The sequence below is a fragment of the Erinaceus europaeus genome, chromosome 14, assembly GCF_950295315.1.
Source record: "Erinaceus europaeus chromosome 14, mEriEur2.1, whole genome shotgun sequence".
Lineage (NCBI taxonomy): Eukaryota > Metazoa > Chordata > Mammalia > Eulipotyphla > Erinaceidae > Erinaceus > Erinaceus europaeus.
The window spans coordinates 3328579-3345597 of NC_080175.1; the positions used below are offsets into that span (position 1 = coordinate 3328579).

Here is a 17019-nt window from a genome sequence, read left to right on the forward strand (position 1 = left end):
AGAGGGACACTCACCCTTGTGGGGCACAGCACGAGGCAGAGGACAGATGAGATGGGCACGTGAGCCTCCAACTCCTGCAACAAGTCATTCTGGGGTCAGGTGCCAGGACCTGGGGAACCACTTTCGGGTCCCTCCACCCAGCAAGGGGCCGTACTGGAACAGCCTGTCCACACCTCCACAGCGGGGCTCCCGGGAGCCTCCAGTCACCCGCTGGCCAGACTTGGGGTGGGGGGGGTGGGGGCAGCCCTTCCTCCGCTCACCTGGCGAGGGCTTAGAGGGCAGCTCGTCAAGGCCTGGCGGTCACCGGGGCAGGGGGACAGTTCACCCCCGCAGGAGGGGACAGGACAGGAGGCCAGCTGGCCCTTCAGCCAGAAAGCGCAACAGCGGGCAGCCTCGGAGGCAGCTCTGGAGGCAGCTCCTGGCGGGCAGAGCTGGACGTCAGGAGCATGGAGTGATGGGGCCAGTCCTCGGAGCCACAGGGACTCGGCTGTGTGACATCAGCCCCGTTCCATGTTCCGGAGAAGCCAGCGGTGGGGTGGAGCTTTGCTGCCGCCAGTCCCTGCTCTGCCCTGTGAAGGCGGGCACCCGCGGACAGACCACAGTGCTGGTGACACACGCACACAGTGCATGAGCGGCTAGAAACACGGAAGCCTCACAACGTGGGCCTGTGAGGTGGCTCAGACTGTGATCTGGTGGGCCTGCTCTAACCACGTGAAAGGAAGCTTTGGAGCTGTGGTCTCTCTCTCCCTCTCCCTCTCTCTCTTCCTCTGTCTGTTAAAACTAAACAAACTGGGGGGCTGGGTGGTAGCGCAGTGGGTTATGCGCACGTGGCAAGGACCGGCGCAAGGATTCTGGTTCGAGGCCCCGGCCCCCCACCTGCAGGGGAGTCGCTTCACAGGCGGTGAAGCAGGTCTGCAGGTGTCTGTCCTTCTCTCCCCCTGTCTCTCTCCATTTCTCTCTGTCCTATCCAACAATGACGTCAATAACAACAACAATAACTACAACAATGAAAAACATGGGCAACAAAAGGGAAAATAAATTAATATTTAAAAAAATATTTTTTAAAAATGGCCTCCAGGAGCAGTGGATTCATGGTGCAGGCACTGAGCCCCAGCAGTAACTCTGGAGACAAAAAAAAAAAAAAAAACTAAACAAACTGACATTTGGACACTTGGGGCCCAAGAGGTCACTCACAGGCCCCTCTGTGAGTCCTGGAACCCCCAGGAGGGATCAGGGCACCAGGGGAAGTTCCTGGACTGCAGATCCCTCTCTCTCTCTCCATCTCTCTGAACCACAGAGTGACCCAAGCCTACGTACACAGAGCCCAGACTCCATAAGAAAAAAAAAAAAACAAACACCGACTTGTGGTATCATGCTGTCTGTGGCTGACGTGCTCAACAGACAGTGAAGAGAAGCCAGACAGGTGACCAGAGACTGGCGACCATGGTGGGGTGGCCTCTGCCGGCTCCAACTCCATCTCCCCGCCTCAGAACCTGTAGGGCGGGGGGCTGGGCAGTGGCACACTCAGTTAAGTGCATTTAGTACGAAGTGTGAGAACTCACGGAAGGACCTGGGTTCGAGCCCCCGGCTTCCCATCTGCAGGGGGACGCTTCACAGGCAGTGAAGCAGGTCTGCAGGTGTCTGTCTTTCTCTCCCCCTCTGTCTTCCCTTCCTCTCTCCATTTCTCTCCGACAATGACGACAACAATAAACAAATAATAAGGGCAACAAAAGGGAATAAATAAATATTAAAAATATTTTTTAAGAAAAGAGTGGTCCTGGAGGTGGTGGACACGAAGTCCTGAGTTCAGTCTCTGGCAGCACATGTACCAGTGATGGCTGGTTCTTTCTCCTCCTATCTTTCTCATAAATAAATACATGAATACATGAATAAAATATTAGAGAGAGAGACCTGCAGCACTACTTCACCACTATAAGTTTCTCCCCTGCAAGTGGGAAGCAGGGACTTGAACCCGGTTCTTGAGTGTGGTGATGTGCGAGCTCAATGAAGCCTGTGCTGACTTTTTCAAATGGAGAGGAGACACTGCCTCTCCGGGGGCCTTGTTACTCCCATGTGGTGCTAGGGCTTAAGCCAGGCCTCAGCAGGTGAGCTCTCTCTCCAACCTCCAGAATCCCTTCTTTCCTTTTCTTTTTATTCGCTAAGACAGAGAGAAATTGAGAGGGGGGGAATAGGGAGGGAGAGGGAGAAGGAGAGGGAGAGATAGATGATAGATAGATAGGTAGATAGAATAGGTAGATAGATAGATAGGTAGATAGATAGGTAGGTAGATAGATGGATAGATAGGTAGATAGATAGATAGATAGATAGATAGATAGATAGATAGATAGGTAGGTAGGTAGATAGATAGATAGATAGATACCTGCAGGATTGGGTGGTGGCGCACCTGGCTGAGTGCACATGCTACATTGCACAAAGACCCAGGTTCGAGCCCCCGGTCCCCCACCTGCAGGGGGAAAGCTTCACAAGTGGTGAAGCAGGGCTGCAGGTGTCTGTCTTTCTCTCCCTCTGTCACCCCCTTCCCTCTCCATTTCTGGCTGTCTCTATCTAATAAAGATTAAGAAAGAAAAAGAAAAAAAAGAAAAGAAACCTGCAACACTGCTTCACCTTTTAAAAAATATTAATTTTTTCCCTTTTGTTGCCCTTGTTGTTTTATTGTTGTAGTTATTATTGTTGTTATTGATGTCATTGTTGGATAGGACAGAGAGACATGGAGAGAGGAGGGGAAGACAGAGAGGGGGAGAGAAAGACAGACACCTGCAGACCTGCTTCACCGCCTGGGAAGCGACTCCCCTGCAGGTGGGGAGCCGGGGGGCTCGAACTGGGATCCTTATGCCGGTCCTTGTGCTTTGCGTGCTTCACGTCTTATGAAGCTTCTCCCCTGCAGGTGGGGGCCGGGGGCTTGAACCTAGACCCTTTCACATGGTAATGCAAGAGCTCAAGCAGGTGAGCCACCACCTGCCCTGCCCGCAATCTTTTTAAGACAGTTGTAGATGCGATACACAGAAAACAGCTGAGAGGGCCGGGTGGTGCACCTGGTTAAGCACGTGTGTTACCACGAGCAAAGGCCTGGTTACAAGCCCCTGGTCCCCACCCGCAGGGGAGAAGCCTCAGTGTCTCTCTCTCGTTCCCTATCCCTTCCACCTCAGTCTCTGTCTCTATCCAATAAATGAATTAAAATGTATATTTTAAAAAGAAAGAAGCCCCGATCCCCTCTGTGGCTCCGAGACCGTGTGTGGAGGCTGTTGCGTCCTTTAGGAATGGGGTCGCAGGCAGTGGCCTGGAGGTGGGGCAAGGAGGTGGGGTTCTCACCCCAGCTCGAAGGGTGGGAGTCCCGGTGTTCAAAGGGCAGCCGCACCCAGGCCCGTGGGCACTGCTGTGGGCACACTTCAGACCCGGGTGTGAAGGCCTGGGCCTGCTCCCAAGCTGCTGTAAAAGCTGGGTCCACCCCCGGGGGAGAAAGGACGGAGGACAGAAGACCGACAGGACGGGACGGCTCAGCGGGGCCATGCATGCAGCCTCTCTCCTCGCCTCCGCCCTGCTGCTCTGCTGGGTCGCTGCCCCCCAGCCCTGCCAGCCCGAGACGCTCTTCCACAGCCGGGACCGCTCCGACCTGGAGCCGGCCCCCCAGCGCCGGGCCAAGCCCATCACCGACCACCACGCCGCGCAGGTAGGGGACGCCTGGGGGAGCCAAGGACAGTGCACACACACGTGCTCTCAGCCACACACGCAGCTGCAGGCATGTAAACACACACGGACCTTCATGCATGCACACAGCACACACAACTCCAGGCATGTACACACACACCTTCATACATGCACATAGCACACACAACTCCAGGCATGTACACACCAGCACCTTCATACATGCACATAGCACACACAACTCCAGGCATGTACACACCAGCACCTTCATACATGCACACAGCCCCACATGCAGCTGCAGGCATGTAAACACATTCATACATGCACACAACATGCACGTAGCAGCAGGCATGTAAACACACCTTCATACATGCACACACCACACACACAGCTTCAGACATGTACACACACACCTTCATACGTGCACACTCAGCTGCAGGCATGTACCCACACCTTCATACATACACACACAACTGCAGACATGTACACACACCTTCATGCATGCACACAGCCCCACATGCAGCTGCAGGCATGTAAACATGCACACACCTTCATACATGCACACAGCACACACAGCTGCAGCCATGTAAACACGCACCTTCATGCACACAGCACACACAGCTGTAGCCATGTACACACACCTTCATGCATGCACGCACACTTGCAGGTATGTACACACACGCACCTCCATGCATGCACACCGCCCACATTTGCATGTACACAGGCCCACACTCACACCTGCATCTACGCACACCCACGTGCACACAGCCCTGCACACGCTCACACCCTCACCCCTGCCGCCTTCATGTGACACGCTCCCTCCAGACCCACCATGGCAGAGCAAAGGGTGTGACTATGTCCCTAGAGACCACTCTCTCCACCCCCCCCAGCACTCGAGCCCCCTGACCACCCACCAGCCCACACGCAGCCTCCAAGGCTCCACATGGCAGCAGTGACAGCCTTCCAGGGTCCACAGGGGCCCCACCTGCCCACAGGCCCCGGAGCTTGGACCCTGGCCCCCAGGCCTCGATGGGTTTCAGAGTCCAGCTGTCTGGGGCCCTGCTGACACCACCTACACTGCAGTCAGCAGGGCAGAGCCGTCACGTCACTGGCCTGAGAGACCGGCAGGCGGGAGGGGGAGGTTGCAGGTCGGGGGTCCTCCAGCATCTGTCCCAGGAGGAGGGGTGGCTCGGGCGGGTGGGGGAGGCCGTCAGTTCCTGCTGAAGATGGGCTCTCGGGCACATGCCTGGCCTGGCCCGGTCTCGGCACCGGGGACGCGGGACCCTGAGTGTGGGCGGCCACTCTTGGGGGACACAGCTCGTGACCCCGCGACTCGGCTTCTGCCCCCCAGCGCTTCCTCTCCAAGTACGGCTGGACCGAGGCCCCGGGGGCCAGGGGGGTCAGCCCCGAGGAGCCCCCCGCCGCCACCCTGGCCGAGGCCGTGCGCAGGTTCCAGGAGGCGAATGCGCTGCACCCCAGCGGGGAGCTGGACGCACCTACACTGGCCGCCATGAACCGGCCGCGCTGCGGGGTCCCCGACATGCAGCCTCTGCCGAGGACAGCGGTCACTATGCCCGGGGGGCCCCGACTTGAGACCTCCCTGCCCAGGACACCCCTGCCCCAGGCGCCCCCGTCCCAGATACCTCTAACCCAGATGCCCCCATCCCAGACGCCCCTGCCCCAGAGCCTCCTGCCCAAGACATACCCGTCCCTGACGCCCATGCCCCAGATGACCTTGCCCAGGACATTTGCCCTGGGGACCCCTCGACCCCAGACCACCCTGACCCAGACCCTCCTGACCCTGACATCCTCATCCCAGACCCCAATGCCCAGGACCTACCTGCCCAATTCTCCCCAGTCCAGTGGCCCTATGCCTGGGACCCTACTCCCAGTGACCCGCTATCCCAGGACACCCCTTCCTAGGACCCCACTGCCCAGGACCCTGCAGCCCGGGGCTCCCCTGTGCACTGGATCACTCTTCAAGACCCCCCTTCTCAGGACCTTACTGCCTGGGTCCCTTCTCCCCAGGACTTCCCTGCCTGGGAGCCCACTGTGCACTGACCCACCAACCGGGACCCCAGTGCCTAGGACCCCCCCGCCTGGGACCCCTGTGGCCACTGGCCCCCTGACCCTGACCCCCCTGCATGGGACCCCTGTGGCCACTGGCCCCCTGACCCAGACCCCCCCGCCTGCGACCCCTGTGGCCACTGGCCCCCTGACTCAGACCCCCCCACCTGGGACCCATAAGACTACTGGCCCCCTGCCCATGACCCCACTGCCCGGGACCCCTGTGGCCACTGGCCCCCTGACCCAGACCCCCCTGCCTGCGACCCCTGTGGCCACTGGCCCCCTGACCCAGACCCCCCCGCCTGGGACCCCTGTGGTCACTGGCCCCCTGACTCAGACCCCCCCGCCTGCGACCCCTGTGGCCACTGGCCCCCTGACCCAGACCCCACTGCCTGCGACCCCTGTGGCCACTGGCCCCCTGACCCAGACCCCCCTGCCTGGGACCCCTGTGGCCACTGGCGCCCTGACCCAGACCCCCCCGCCTGGGACCCATAAGACTACTGGCCCCCTGCCCATGACCCCACTGCCCGGGACCCCACTACCTGAGACCCCACTGGTCACTGACCCTCTGATCCAGACGCCCCTGCCTGGGACCCCTCAGGTCTCTGACCCCCTGCCCAGGAACCCACTGCCTGGGGTGTCTGTGCCCAGGGCCCGGCCCCGACGCTTCCTGCCCCTGCTGGCTGGGACCCCCGTGCACCAGGCCGCCTCGTCCAGCGGGCAAGGCCGGGTCTTCGCCAAGAGGACGCTGAGCTGGAGGCTGGTGGGTGAGGCGGCGAGCGGGCAGCTGGCGGAGGCCGAGCAGAGGCGGGTCTTCAGGCTGGCCTTCCGCATGTGGAGCGAGGTGGTGCCGCTGGACTTTCGGGAGGACCTGGCCGGGCCAGCGGCCGACGTGGACATCAGGCTGGGCTTCGGGCGAGGTGAGGACATGGGGGCAGCACCCCTCTGCTGCCACTGGGGTGCTGGATGAGAACCCAGGGTCTCACAGAGCAATACCTCCCTCGGCCGGGAGTGGACACCCCGTCTCCCCCCAGGGCCAAGGTGCTGCCGTGTGAGGGTGGGGCTTGAGCAGGAGTTCCTGGGTGCTGTGCAGGGTGCTGAGAGAGGAGAGACCCCACAGGCCTGCCCACCCTCCATGGGCTCCCTGGGTGCTGTGCAGGGTGCTGAGAGAGGAGAGACCCACAGCCCTGCCCACCCTCCATGGGCTCCCTGGGTGCTGTGCCTGGTGCTGAGAGAGGAGAGACCCCACAGCCCTGCCCACCCTCCATGGGCTCCCTGGGTGCTGTGCCTGGTGCTGAGAGAGGAGAGACCCCACAGCCCTGCCCACCCTCCATGGGCTCCCTGGGTGCTGTGCCTGGTGCTGAGAGAAGAGACCCCACAGCCCTGCCCACCCTCCATGGGCTCCCTGGGTGCTGTGCCTGGTGCTGAGAGAGGAGAGACCCCACAGCCCTGCCCACCCTCCATGGGCTCCCTGGGTGCTGTGCCTGGTGCTGAGAGAGGAGAGACCCCACAGCCCTGCCCACCCTCCATGGGCTCCCTGGGTGCTGTGCCTGGTGCTGAGAGAGGAGAGACCCCACAGCCCTGCCCACCCTCCATGGGCTCCCTGGGTGCTGTGCCTGGTGCTGAGAGAGGAGACACCCCACAGCCCTGCCCACCCTCCATGGGCTCCCTGGGTGCTGTGCCTGGTGCTGAGAGAGGAGAGACCCCACAGCCCTGCCCACCCTCCATGGGCTCCCTGGGTGCTGTGCCTGGTGCTGAGAGAAGAGACCCCACAGCCCTGCCCACCCTCCATGGGCTCCCTGGGTGCTGTGCAGGGTGCTGAGAGAGGAGACACCCCACAGCCCTGCCCACCCTCCATGGGCTCCCTGGGTGCTGTGCCTGGTGCTGAGAGAGGAGACACCCCACAGCCCTGCCCACCCTCCATGGGCTCCCTGGGTGCTGTGCCTGGTGCTGAGAGAAGAGACCCCACAGCCCTGCCCACCCTCCATGGGCTCCCTGGGTGCTGTGCCTGGTGCTGAGAGAGGAGAGACCCCACAGCCCTGCCCACCCTCCATGGGCTCCCTGGGTGCTGTGCCTGGTGCTGAGAGAGGAGACACCCCACAGCCCTGCCCACCCTCCATGGGCTCCCTGGGTGCTGTGCCTGGTGCTGAGAGAGGAGAGACCCCACAGCCCTGCCCACCCTCCATGGGCTCCCTGGGTGCTGTGCCTGGTGCTGAGAGAAGAGACCCCACAGCCCTGCCCACCCTCCATGGGCTCCCTGGGTGCTGTGCCTGGTGCTGAGAGAGGAGACACCCTACAGCCTGCCCACCCTCCATGGGGCTCCCTGGGTGCCTGCAGGGTGCTGAGAGAGGAGAGACCCCACAGCCCTGCCCACCCTCCATGGGCTCCCTGGGTGCTGTGCCTGGTGCTGAGAGAGGAGACCCCACAGCCCTGCCCACCCTCCATGGGCTCCCTGGGTGCTGTGCAGGGTGCTGAGAGAGGAGAGACCCCACAGCCCTGCCCACCCTCCATGGGCTCCCTGGGTGCTGTGCCTGGTGCTGAGAGAAGAGACCCCACAGCCCTGCCTCACCCTCCATGGGCTCCCTGGGTGCTGTGCAGGGTGCTGAGAGAGGAGACACCCCACAGCCCTGCCCACCCTCCATGGGGCTCCCTGGGTGCTGTGCAGGGTGCTGAGAGAGGAGAGACCCACAGCCCTACCCACCCTCCATGGGCTCCCTGGGTGCTGTGCAGGGTGCTGAGAGAGGAGACACCCCACAGCCCTGCCCACCCTCCATGGGGCTCCCTGGGTGCTGTGCAGGGTGCTGAGAGAGGAGAGACCCCACAGCCCTGCCCACCCTCCATGGGCTCCCTGGGTGCTGTGCAGGGTGCTGAGAGAGGAGAGACCCCACAGCCCTGCCCACCCTCCATGGGCTCCCTGGGTGCTGTGCCTGGTGCTGAGAGAGGAGACACCCCACAGCCCTGCCCACCCTCCATGGGCTCTTTGGGTGCTGTGCAGGGTGCTGAGAGAGGAGAGACCCCACAGCCCTGCCCACCCTCCATGGGGCTCCCTGGCTGCTGTCCTGGTCCCCAGTCCAGGCTGGCCACCCCTGTAGTTACAGGAGCAGCTCAGGAGACGGGGCTTCTGCTCAGCACTCCACTTTCCTGCTCCGTCTCCGCTGCAGGCCGGCACCTGGGCTGTCCACGTGTGTTTGACGGTAGTGGGCAGGAGTTTGCGCATGCCTGGCGCCTAGGCGACATCCACTTTGATGAGGATGAACACTTCTCGCCCCCCAACAGTGACGCCGGCATCAGCCTGCTCAAGGTGAGGCTTCCCTGGTGCTGGGGGCACCCGTAGAGGGTGCGGGGGCTGGGAGGCGGCTCCTGCCTGCGATCATAGGCCCCGGGGGTGTCCACGTTGCACCTCAGCAGCGACTTGTCCCCCCAGGTGGCCGTCCACGAAATCGGCCACGTGCTGGGCTTGCCGCACTCCTACAGGCCCGGCTCCGTCATGCGGCCTAACTACACGCCCCGGGAGCCGGCCTTCGAGCTGGACTGGGCCGACCGCAAGGACATTCAGAAGCTGTACGGTAGGAGCCCAGTCCTCCCCGCCCACCCCATTTCCTTCTTTCTCGCCTTCTTTCTTTTAAATATTTATTTATTTTTGTTGCCCTTTTTTTTTGTGGGTTTTCTTTTTTTTACCCTTGTTATTTTATTGTTGTAGTTATTATTGTTGTTGATGTTGTCGTTGTTGGATAGGACAGAGAGAAGTGGAGAGAGGAGGAGAAGACAGAGAGGGGGAGAGAAAGACAGACACCTGCAGACCTGCTTCACTGCTTGCGAAATGACTCACCTGCAGGTGGGAAGCTGGGGGCTCGAACCGGGATCCTTCAGCTGGTCCTTGCGCTTAGCTCCACCTGCACTTGACCTACAGAGCTACCACCTGACTCCCTCCCTCTTTCTTTCCTTCCTTCCTTCCTTCCTTCCTTCCTTCCTTCCTTCCTTCCTTCCTTCCTTCTTCCTTTCATCTCTTTCTTTTTCTTGAAGGTTTGTGTATTTCAATCCACTATATTCCACATGTGAGCAAAACAATCATGGAGTGATATTCTTCCTTCAAGCCTGACCATGCACAGGGCCTGGGTTCAAGCCCTGGCACTAAAAAGGGAGCACCCTGCACAGCACCCAGGGAGCCCATGGAGGGTGGGCAGGACTGTGGGTCTCTCCTCTCTCAGCACCCTGCACAGCACCCAGGGAGCCCTTGGAGGGTGGGCAGGGCTGTGGGGTGTCTCCTCTCTCAGCACCAGGCGCAGCACCCAGGGAGCCCATGGAGGGTGGGCAGGGCTGTGGGGTCTCTCCTCTCTCAGCACCCTGCACAGCACCCAGGGAGCCCATGGAGGGTGGGCAGGGCTGTGGGGTCTCTCCTCTCTCAGCACCAGGCACAGCACCCAGGGAGCCCCATGGAGGGTCGGCACGGCTGTGGGGTCTCTCCTATCTCAGCACCCTGCACAGCACCCAGGGAGCCCATGGAGGGTGGGCAGGGCTGTGGGGTCTCTCCTCTCTCAGCACCAGGCACAGCACCCAGGGAGCCCATGGAGGGTGGGCAGGGCTGTGGGGGTCTATCTCTCCCTCTCCCTCTCCCTTCCCACCCTCTCTCAATTTCTGTATCTAATAAAAATTAGAAAGAAAAAAAAGGCTGCCGGGAGGGGAATCAGCACCGGGCCCCAGAAATAACTGTGGTGGGAGAGAGAGAAAATCAGAGAGAGAGAGAAAGAGGCAGAGAGAGAGAGAGATGCAGAGAGGGAGAGAGAGGAAGAGAGGAGAGAGAGAGGCAGGCAGTGGAGCTTTCTCTGTTACCTTGGCACTTCCTATGAGGTGCTGGAGCTTGGACTGGAGTCACACACTCACACACACACACATACACACACACTCACACACACACACACTCACACACACACACACTCACACACACACACACACTCACACACACATACACACACACTCACACACACACACACACTCACACACACACACACTCACACACACACACACTCACACACACATACACACACACTCACACACACACACACACACTCACACACACACACACACTCACACACACACACACACACACACACAGACACACACACAGACACACACAGACACACAGACACACACACACACACACACACACACACACACACACACGGCAGGCCCCCTCCCTGCTGAGCTCTCTCTCAGGCCCCGGGACACTGGAGTGGGCAGCCAGGGACAGCGGGGTCCTTCGGGGCCCAGTCCGCCAGCACAGACCCGGCCGCCGCCCCCCGCCCGCAGGCGCAGGTGACCGGCCGCCTCCTTGTCCTCAGGCTCCTGCGAAGGCGCCTTCGACACGGCGTTCGACTGGGTCCGCCGGGAGCGGGGCGGCCGCGGCCGGCCGGCACTGAGGTTCAGCACCTACTTCTTCCGCCGGGGCTGGTACTGGCTGTACGAGAACCGGAACAACAGGACGCGCTACGGGGACCCGCTGCCCATCCCGGCCGGCTGGCATGGGCTCCCCGCTCTCAGCCCCGACGCCTTCGTGCACGTGTGGACGCCCGGGAGGGACGAGCGCTACTTCTTCAAAGGTGGGGCGCCCGGGGTCCTGCTGGGCTCGGAGAGCCGGGGGTGGGGGGCGGCCCAGCGCCCAAGCTTCCTCTGCGTTGGTTGTGTGCACTTGAAGGCCTGCACTCTAGCGGTGAGCTCTCTCCGGCCTTCACTTGGCTTTTTTTTTCCTCCAGGGTTATCACTGGCAGTGTGAATCCACTGCTCCTGGAGGTCATCCCCTGCCCCCCTTTTTTTTTTTTGCCTCCAGGGTTCTTATTGGGGCTCAGTGCCTGCACCATGAATCCACTGCTCCTGGGGGGCTATACCCCCTCCTTTTTGTTGCCCTTGTTATGATGTAGTTATTATTATTGTTGCTATTGATGGTGTTGTTGTTGGATAAGACAGAGGAAATGGAGAGAGGAGGGGGAGGCAGAGAAGGGGAGAGACAGACAGACACCTGCAGACCTGCTTCACCGCCTGTGGAGCGACTCCCCTGCAGGTGGGGAGCCGGGGGCTCGAACCGGGCTCCTTACGCCGGTCCCTGCGCTTTGTACCACGTGCGCTTAACAACCGCTGCGCTACGGCCCTCTGCCTCCCTCCCTTTAAAATATATTTTATTTGATAGGAGAGACACAGAGAGACACCTGCAGGTCTGCTACACCGTTCATACCCCCACCCCGCCCAAAGTGGGGACGGGGCCTTGAACCTCGGTCCTTGTGCACAGTAATGTGTGTGCTTAGCCCTCACTTGGCTTCTGTTTGCTCTGTGAGTTCATGATTGTATTGAGACCTGATTTATTTATTTTTGCCTCCAGGGTTATTGCTGGGGCTCAGTGCCTGCACCATGAATCCACCGCTCCTGGAGGCCATTTTCCCCCCTTTTGTTGCCCTTGTTGTTTTATTGTTGCAGTTATTATTGTTGTTGATGTGGTCGATTTTGGATGGGACAGAGAGAAATGGAGAGAGGAGCGGAAGATAGAGAGGGGGAGAGAAAGACAGACACCTGCAGACCTGCTTCACCGCCTGGGAAGCGACTCCCCTGCAGGTGGGGAGCCGGGGGCTCGAACCAGGATCTTTACGCCGGTCCTTGCGCTTTGCGCCACGTGCGCTTAACCCGCTGCGCTCCCGCCCGGCCCCCGGGAGGCTCTCTCTGCTTTGGCCGATGTACCCTGGGCTGGGGCAGCGGCGGAGCTGTGAGGCCACACACCTGGAGAGAGGTGACCGCAGCACGGCTGCTCATCTGCGTGCAGGCTCCATGTCCCCCGGGATCAGAGCCGGGCAGCGGGCGGGGCGGGAAGCCAGGACCGACCTTCACTGACCTTCTGGGTTTGGCTCTCAGGAAACCAGTACTGGAAGTACGACAGCGACAAGGACCAGACGCACAAGGAGGACGAACGAGGGAGACGCTACCCCAGGCCCATCTCCGAGGGCTTCCCCGGCATCCCCAGCCCCCTGGACACGGCCTTCTACGAGCGGAGAGAGCGGCTCATCTACTTCTTCAAGGAGTCTCTGGTGAGTGGCAGCACGGCCGGGGCCCACTCCCCTCACTGGCCAGCGAGCGAGGGTCTTCCTGGGAGGCTCACCTGGTGGCTGAGTGTTGGTCTGCTTCTGAATTCTGCTTCGAGGACCCCTTCTGTTGCATTGCTTGAGGCTGTGGTCTATTTACAGAATCATTGTTTTCACTGGTTTAATCCCCACCGGCTCCCGCGCTTTTTCCTTCTCCCCACCCCCTATCCTAGTACTTCCTCTTCCTGACACTGCCGCCTCAGGAGACACAAAAGACAGGGCTTTCGGGAGTCGGGCCGGCCGTAGCGCAGCGGGTTAAGCGCAGGTGGCGCAAAGCACAAGGACTGGCAAGGATCCCGGTTTGAGCCCCTGGCTCCTCACCTGCAGGGGAGTCGCTTCACAGGGTGGTGAAGCAGGTCTGCAGGTGTCTGTCTTTCTCTCCCCCTCTCTGTCTTCCCCTCCTCTCTCCATTTCTCTCTGTCCTACCCAACAACAATAACATCAATAACAACAACAATAATAACTACAACAAGGGCAACAAAAAGGGAAAATAAATGAATATTATTTAAAAAAAAAAAGACAGGGCTTTCGAATGAAGAAAGATTAGATTAGAAGAGATTGTTGAACTGCACCCCCGCTCGTCAATAAAGATTGAACTGCGTTCCCAGCTCAGCCATGAGTCCCTGGTCGTCTCTCTCCCGCCCGCGAAGCTAGCCCGGCAGCTGAGCTTCTGGGCTGGGGCGCTGAGGACACCCAGGGGCCGGGGCCGCGGCCCAGAGGCAGAGCACAGGGCTCGCACGCCCAGGATCCCGGGTTCAATCCCCCCCGCGCTGGAATATTCGTGCGCTGGGATTGAGTGGTGCTCTGGTCTCTCTCACAGAAAATATTTATATTAGGGGGTCTGGCAGTGGCAAAACCGGCTAAGCACACAAATCACCACAGACCCTGGTTTGAGCCCCCACTCCCCACCTGCAGGGGGTCACTTCGTAAGCCATGAAGCGGGGCTTCAGGTGTCTGTCTCTCTCCTCTTTATCTCCCCTCCCCTTTCAATTTCTCTGTCACGTATAATAGAAAGGGGGGGGAAGAAAAGGCTGCTAGGAGCAGTGGATTCATAATACAGCCACAGAGCCCCAGCGATCACCTTGGTGGCAATAAAAAAATTAAAAAATAGGAATTATATATATTGCCTCCAGAGTTATCGCTGGGGCTCGGTGCCTGTGCTGCAAATCCATGGCTCCTGGAGGCAATTTTTCCCATTTTGTCGCCCTTGTTGTTTTATTGTTGTAGTTATTATTGTTGTTGTCATTGTTGGATAGGACAGAGAGAAATGGAGAGAGGAAGGGAAGACAGAGAGGAGAGAAAGACAGACACCTGCAGACCTGCTTCACCGCCTGTGAAGCGACCCCCCTGCAGGTGGGGAGCCGGGGGCTTGAACCAGGATCCTTAACGCTGGTCCTTGCGCTTTGTGCCACCTGTGCTCCCACCTGGCCCTGATGAAATTATTTTTTAGAAGATTTTATTGATGAGAAAGACAGGAGGAGAGAGAGAACCAGACATCACCCTGGCACATATGCTGCTGGGGATCAAACTCGGGACCTCATGCTTGAGAGTCCAAAGTTTTATCACTGTGCCACCTGCCTGACCACAAATTATATATATATATGACTTAAATTTTTAAAATTATCTTTATTGGATAGAGACAGCCAGAAATCGAGAGGGAAGGGGATGTTAGAGAGGGAGATAGACACCTGCATCTCTGCTTCACCACTCAAAAAGCTTTCCCCCTACAGGTGGGGACCGGGGGCTCGAACCTGGGTCCTTGAGCCCTGTAACGTGTGCTCAACCAGGTGCGCCACCACCCGGCCCCTGAAATTATATTTCTAATGAAACAATTTGTAGCTGGGGAAAGAGATGAGCTGGTGGAACACAGGAGCTGTGTGCTCAAGACCCTTGACTCCACCACCACGTGTTCTGGCGGGGGAGGGGGGGGGCTCTGGCTCTCACATCGTTGAGAAAAGAGACATTGTCACTGTTTATCTGTGAAGTTAAGAATGAGCCATAAAAAGCAGAAACTGACCTACAGTTATTATTGTTGTAGGAAATAAATATTTTTTGAAGTTTAGTGTTAAAGTCTGGCTAGCCACAGAAACTGAGAGGGGAGGGAGACAGAGAGGGGGAGCCAGACACCTGCAGACCTGCTCCACCATTCGTGAAGCTTCTCCCCTGTGGGTGGAGACTGGGGACTGGAACCCGGGTCCTTGCACACTGCAGTGTGTTTGCTTAACCAGGTGTGCCACTGCCTGCCCCCCCCACCCCCCATCAATCTTTTCCCCCTTTAGCTTCGGACAGAAATGAGCAGTAGCCACCACAGCACCGCCCCACCAATTCTTTATTCCCTTTTGTTGCCTGTTTTATTGTTGTAGTTATTGTTATTGATGCTGTCGTTGTTGGATAGGACAGAGAGACATGGAGAGCGGAGGGAAAGACAGAGAGGGGGAGAGAAAGACAGACACCTGCAGACCTGCTTCACCGCCTGTGAGGCGACTCCCCTGCAGGTGGGGAGCCGGGGACTCGAACCAGGATCCTTATGCCGGTCCCTGCGCTTTGCGCCACCTGCGCTTAACCCGCTGCGCTACCGCTACCGCCCGTCTCCCAGCACCCCACCATTCTATACAGCTTCCATATGGTGTCAGGGCTCGAACCCGGCTCCTGGAACATGGTCAAGCATGTGTCCTACTGGCTGGCCACTCCCTTGTCCCTAGATTCATCTTTATAGATGAAAACAACAGCAAGTGGTCCGGGAGGTGGCGCAGTGTTAGAGCCCTGGGCCTGAGCATGAGCTCCCAAGTTCGATTCCTAGCGGCACAGGGACCAGAGTGAGGTGGGGTTCTTTCTCTCACCTCCTATAGTTCTCAATACCAAAAAAAATAAAAAGCTTCAAGTCCAGAGAAATCGGCTTCAAGCCGCGGAATCCCTGACCTCGCCTGCTAGGTGAACCCCGCCCACCCCAAGCCAGGAAACTCCAGGAAGCCGGCTGAGCCCCCCGCCCCACTCCCACCCCGCAGGTGTTCGCCTTCGATGTCAACAGGAACCGGGTGCTCCACTCCTACCCCAAGAAGATCACGGAGGCCTTCCCGGAAGTGCAGCCCGGGGACCACCCCGCGAGGAGCATCGACTCGGCCTACTTCTCTTACGCACACAAGGCCGTCTTCCTCCTCAAGGGCAGCGCCTACTGGCGGGTGGTGAGTGAGGCGGACAGACGGCAGCGGCCCTGGCTTCCTCCCAACGGCCTGCTGCCCAGGCGGCCCATCTCAGACCGCTGGTTCGACGTCTGCGACGTCCACGCCTCCACCCTCAGCATGTGAGGGAGCCGGAGCCGGGGCCCAGGCCTCGACCCCGGGGCGAGGCGGCTCTGACTTGTCACCGGCGGGCACGCGGCCGGCCGGGGACCCCACGCAGAAGAGCCCCATCTCAGCTTCCTCTGCCTCCGGGCTGGGGCTCGGTGCCGGCACTACGCACCCCCATTCCTGGTGGCCGCTTTTCCCATTGTATTGGACAGGACGGGCAGAAATTGAGAGGCAGGGGGAGATGGAGGAGAAAGACACCTGCAGACCTCCTTCACTGCTTGCAGAGCGACCCCCGCTGCAGGTGGGGAGTGGGGGCTCGGACCCGGACCCTTGTGCGGTCCTTGTGCTTTGTACTGTGTGCACTTAACCCGGCAGGGCCCGGCCCGGCCGTCTGTTTGAACTTGCCACGTGCGTGACTTAAGTCAGAATCTTCTGACAAAGGGAAAAAACAACTCACAGACGAAACCAGACTTTCGGGAAGGTTGACAAGCAGCACCCCGACCGACCCCTCGCTTCGCAGCCCTTCTTCCCTTCCTTCCTGAGCCAGAGAGCGCTGCCCAGCTCCGGCTCTTGGTGGCGTGGGGCCCTGACAGAAGCTGAGCCCTCAGGCTGGAGTCTGTGCCCGCGATGCTCCCTCCCCCGGCCCGCAGCCCCTTTCTGATCGGCTCCCTCTGCCTGAGCCCAAGGGGGTGGGCACGGCTGGATGTAACCGGGGAGTCGGGGGAGTCACAGGCTTCCAGACCCCCCCCCTCGGCCGGCCATGGCTTCTCACGGCACTTCCTTCTCTGGGCCCGAGCTCTGTGGACGGAAGAGGCTGCACAGCCCTAGAGAATAAAGCTTTAGTGGCCCTGAGAGGCTCCCACGCAGCCTCCTGGGGTCTG

General features: G+C 59.7%; 1 protein-coding gene across 2 annotated transcripts; it reads left to right on the forward strand.

The window, feature by feature from the left end:
• Positions 1 to 3526: 3526 nt before the first annotated feature.
• Positions 3527 to 16156, forward strand: MMP21 (matrix metallopeptidase 21). Of its 2 annotated transcripts, none has more exons than XM_007523834.1 (8): positions 3527 to 3688; positions 5015 to 5280; positions 6382 to 6650; positions 8892 to 9031; positions 9155 to 9296; positions 11070 to 11327; positions 12625 to 12797; positions 15857 to 16156. In XM_007523834.1, the coding sequence occupies exons 1-8, from the start codon at positions 3527 to 3529 to the stop codon at positions 16154 to 16156; spliced, it is 1710 nt and encodes a 569-aa protein (XP_007523896.1). The 2 variants fall into 2 exon arrangements, with proteins under 2 accessions (XP_007523896.1, XP_007523898.1); XM_007523836.1 differs by having other exon boundaries at positions 5015 to 5227; positions 6332 to 6650.
• The last annotated feature ends 863 nt before the right edge of the window (positions 16157 to 17019 follow it).

Excerpts from the sequence above, each read along its gene's own strand:
- MMP21 (XM_007523834.1), top strand. The coding sequence starts at position 3,527 with ATGCATGCAGCCTCTCTCCTCGCCTCCGCCCTGCTGCTCTGCTGGGTC. Across the intron at positions 3,689-5,014 it reads CCGACCACCACGCCGCGCAG|CGCTTCCTCTCCAAGTACGG; the intron begins GTAGGGGACGCC and ends TCTGCCCCCCAG. Across the intron at positions 9,032-9,154 it reads CCGGCATCAGCCTGCTCAAG|GTGGCCGTCCACGAAATCGG; the intron begins GTGAGGCTTCCC and ends TTGTCCCCCCAG.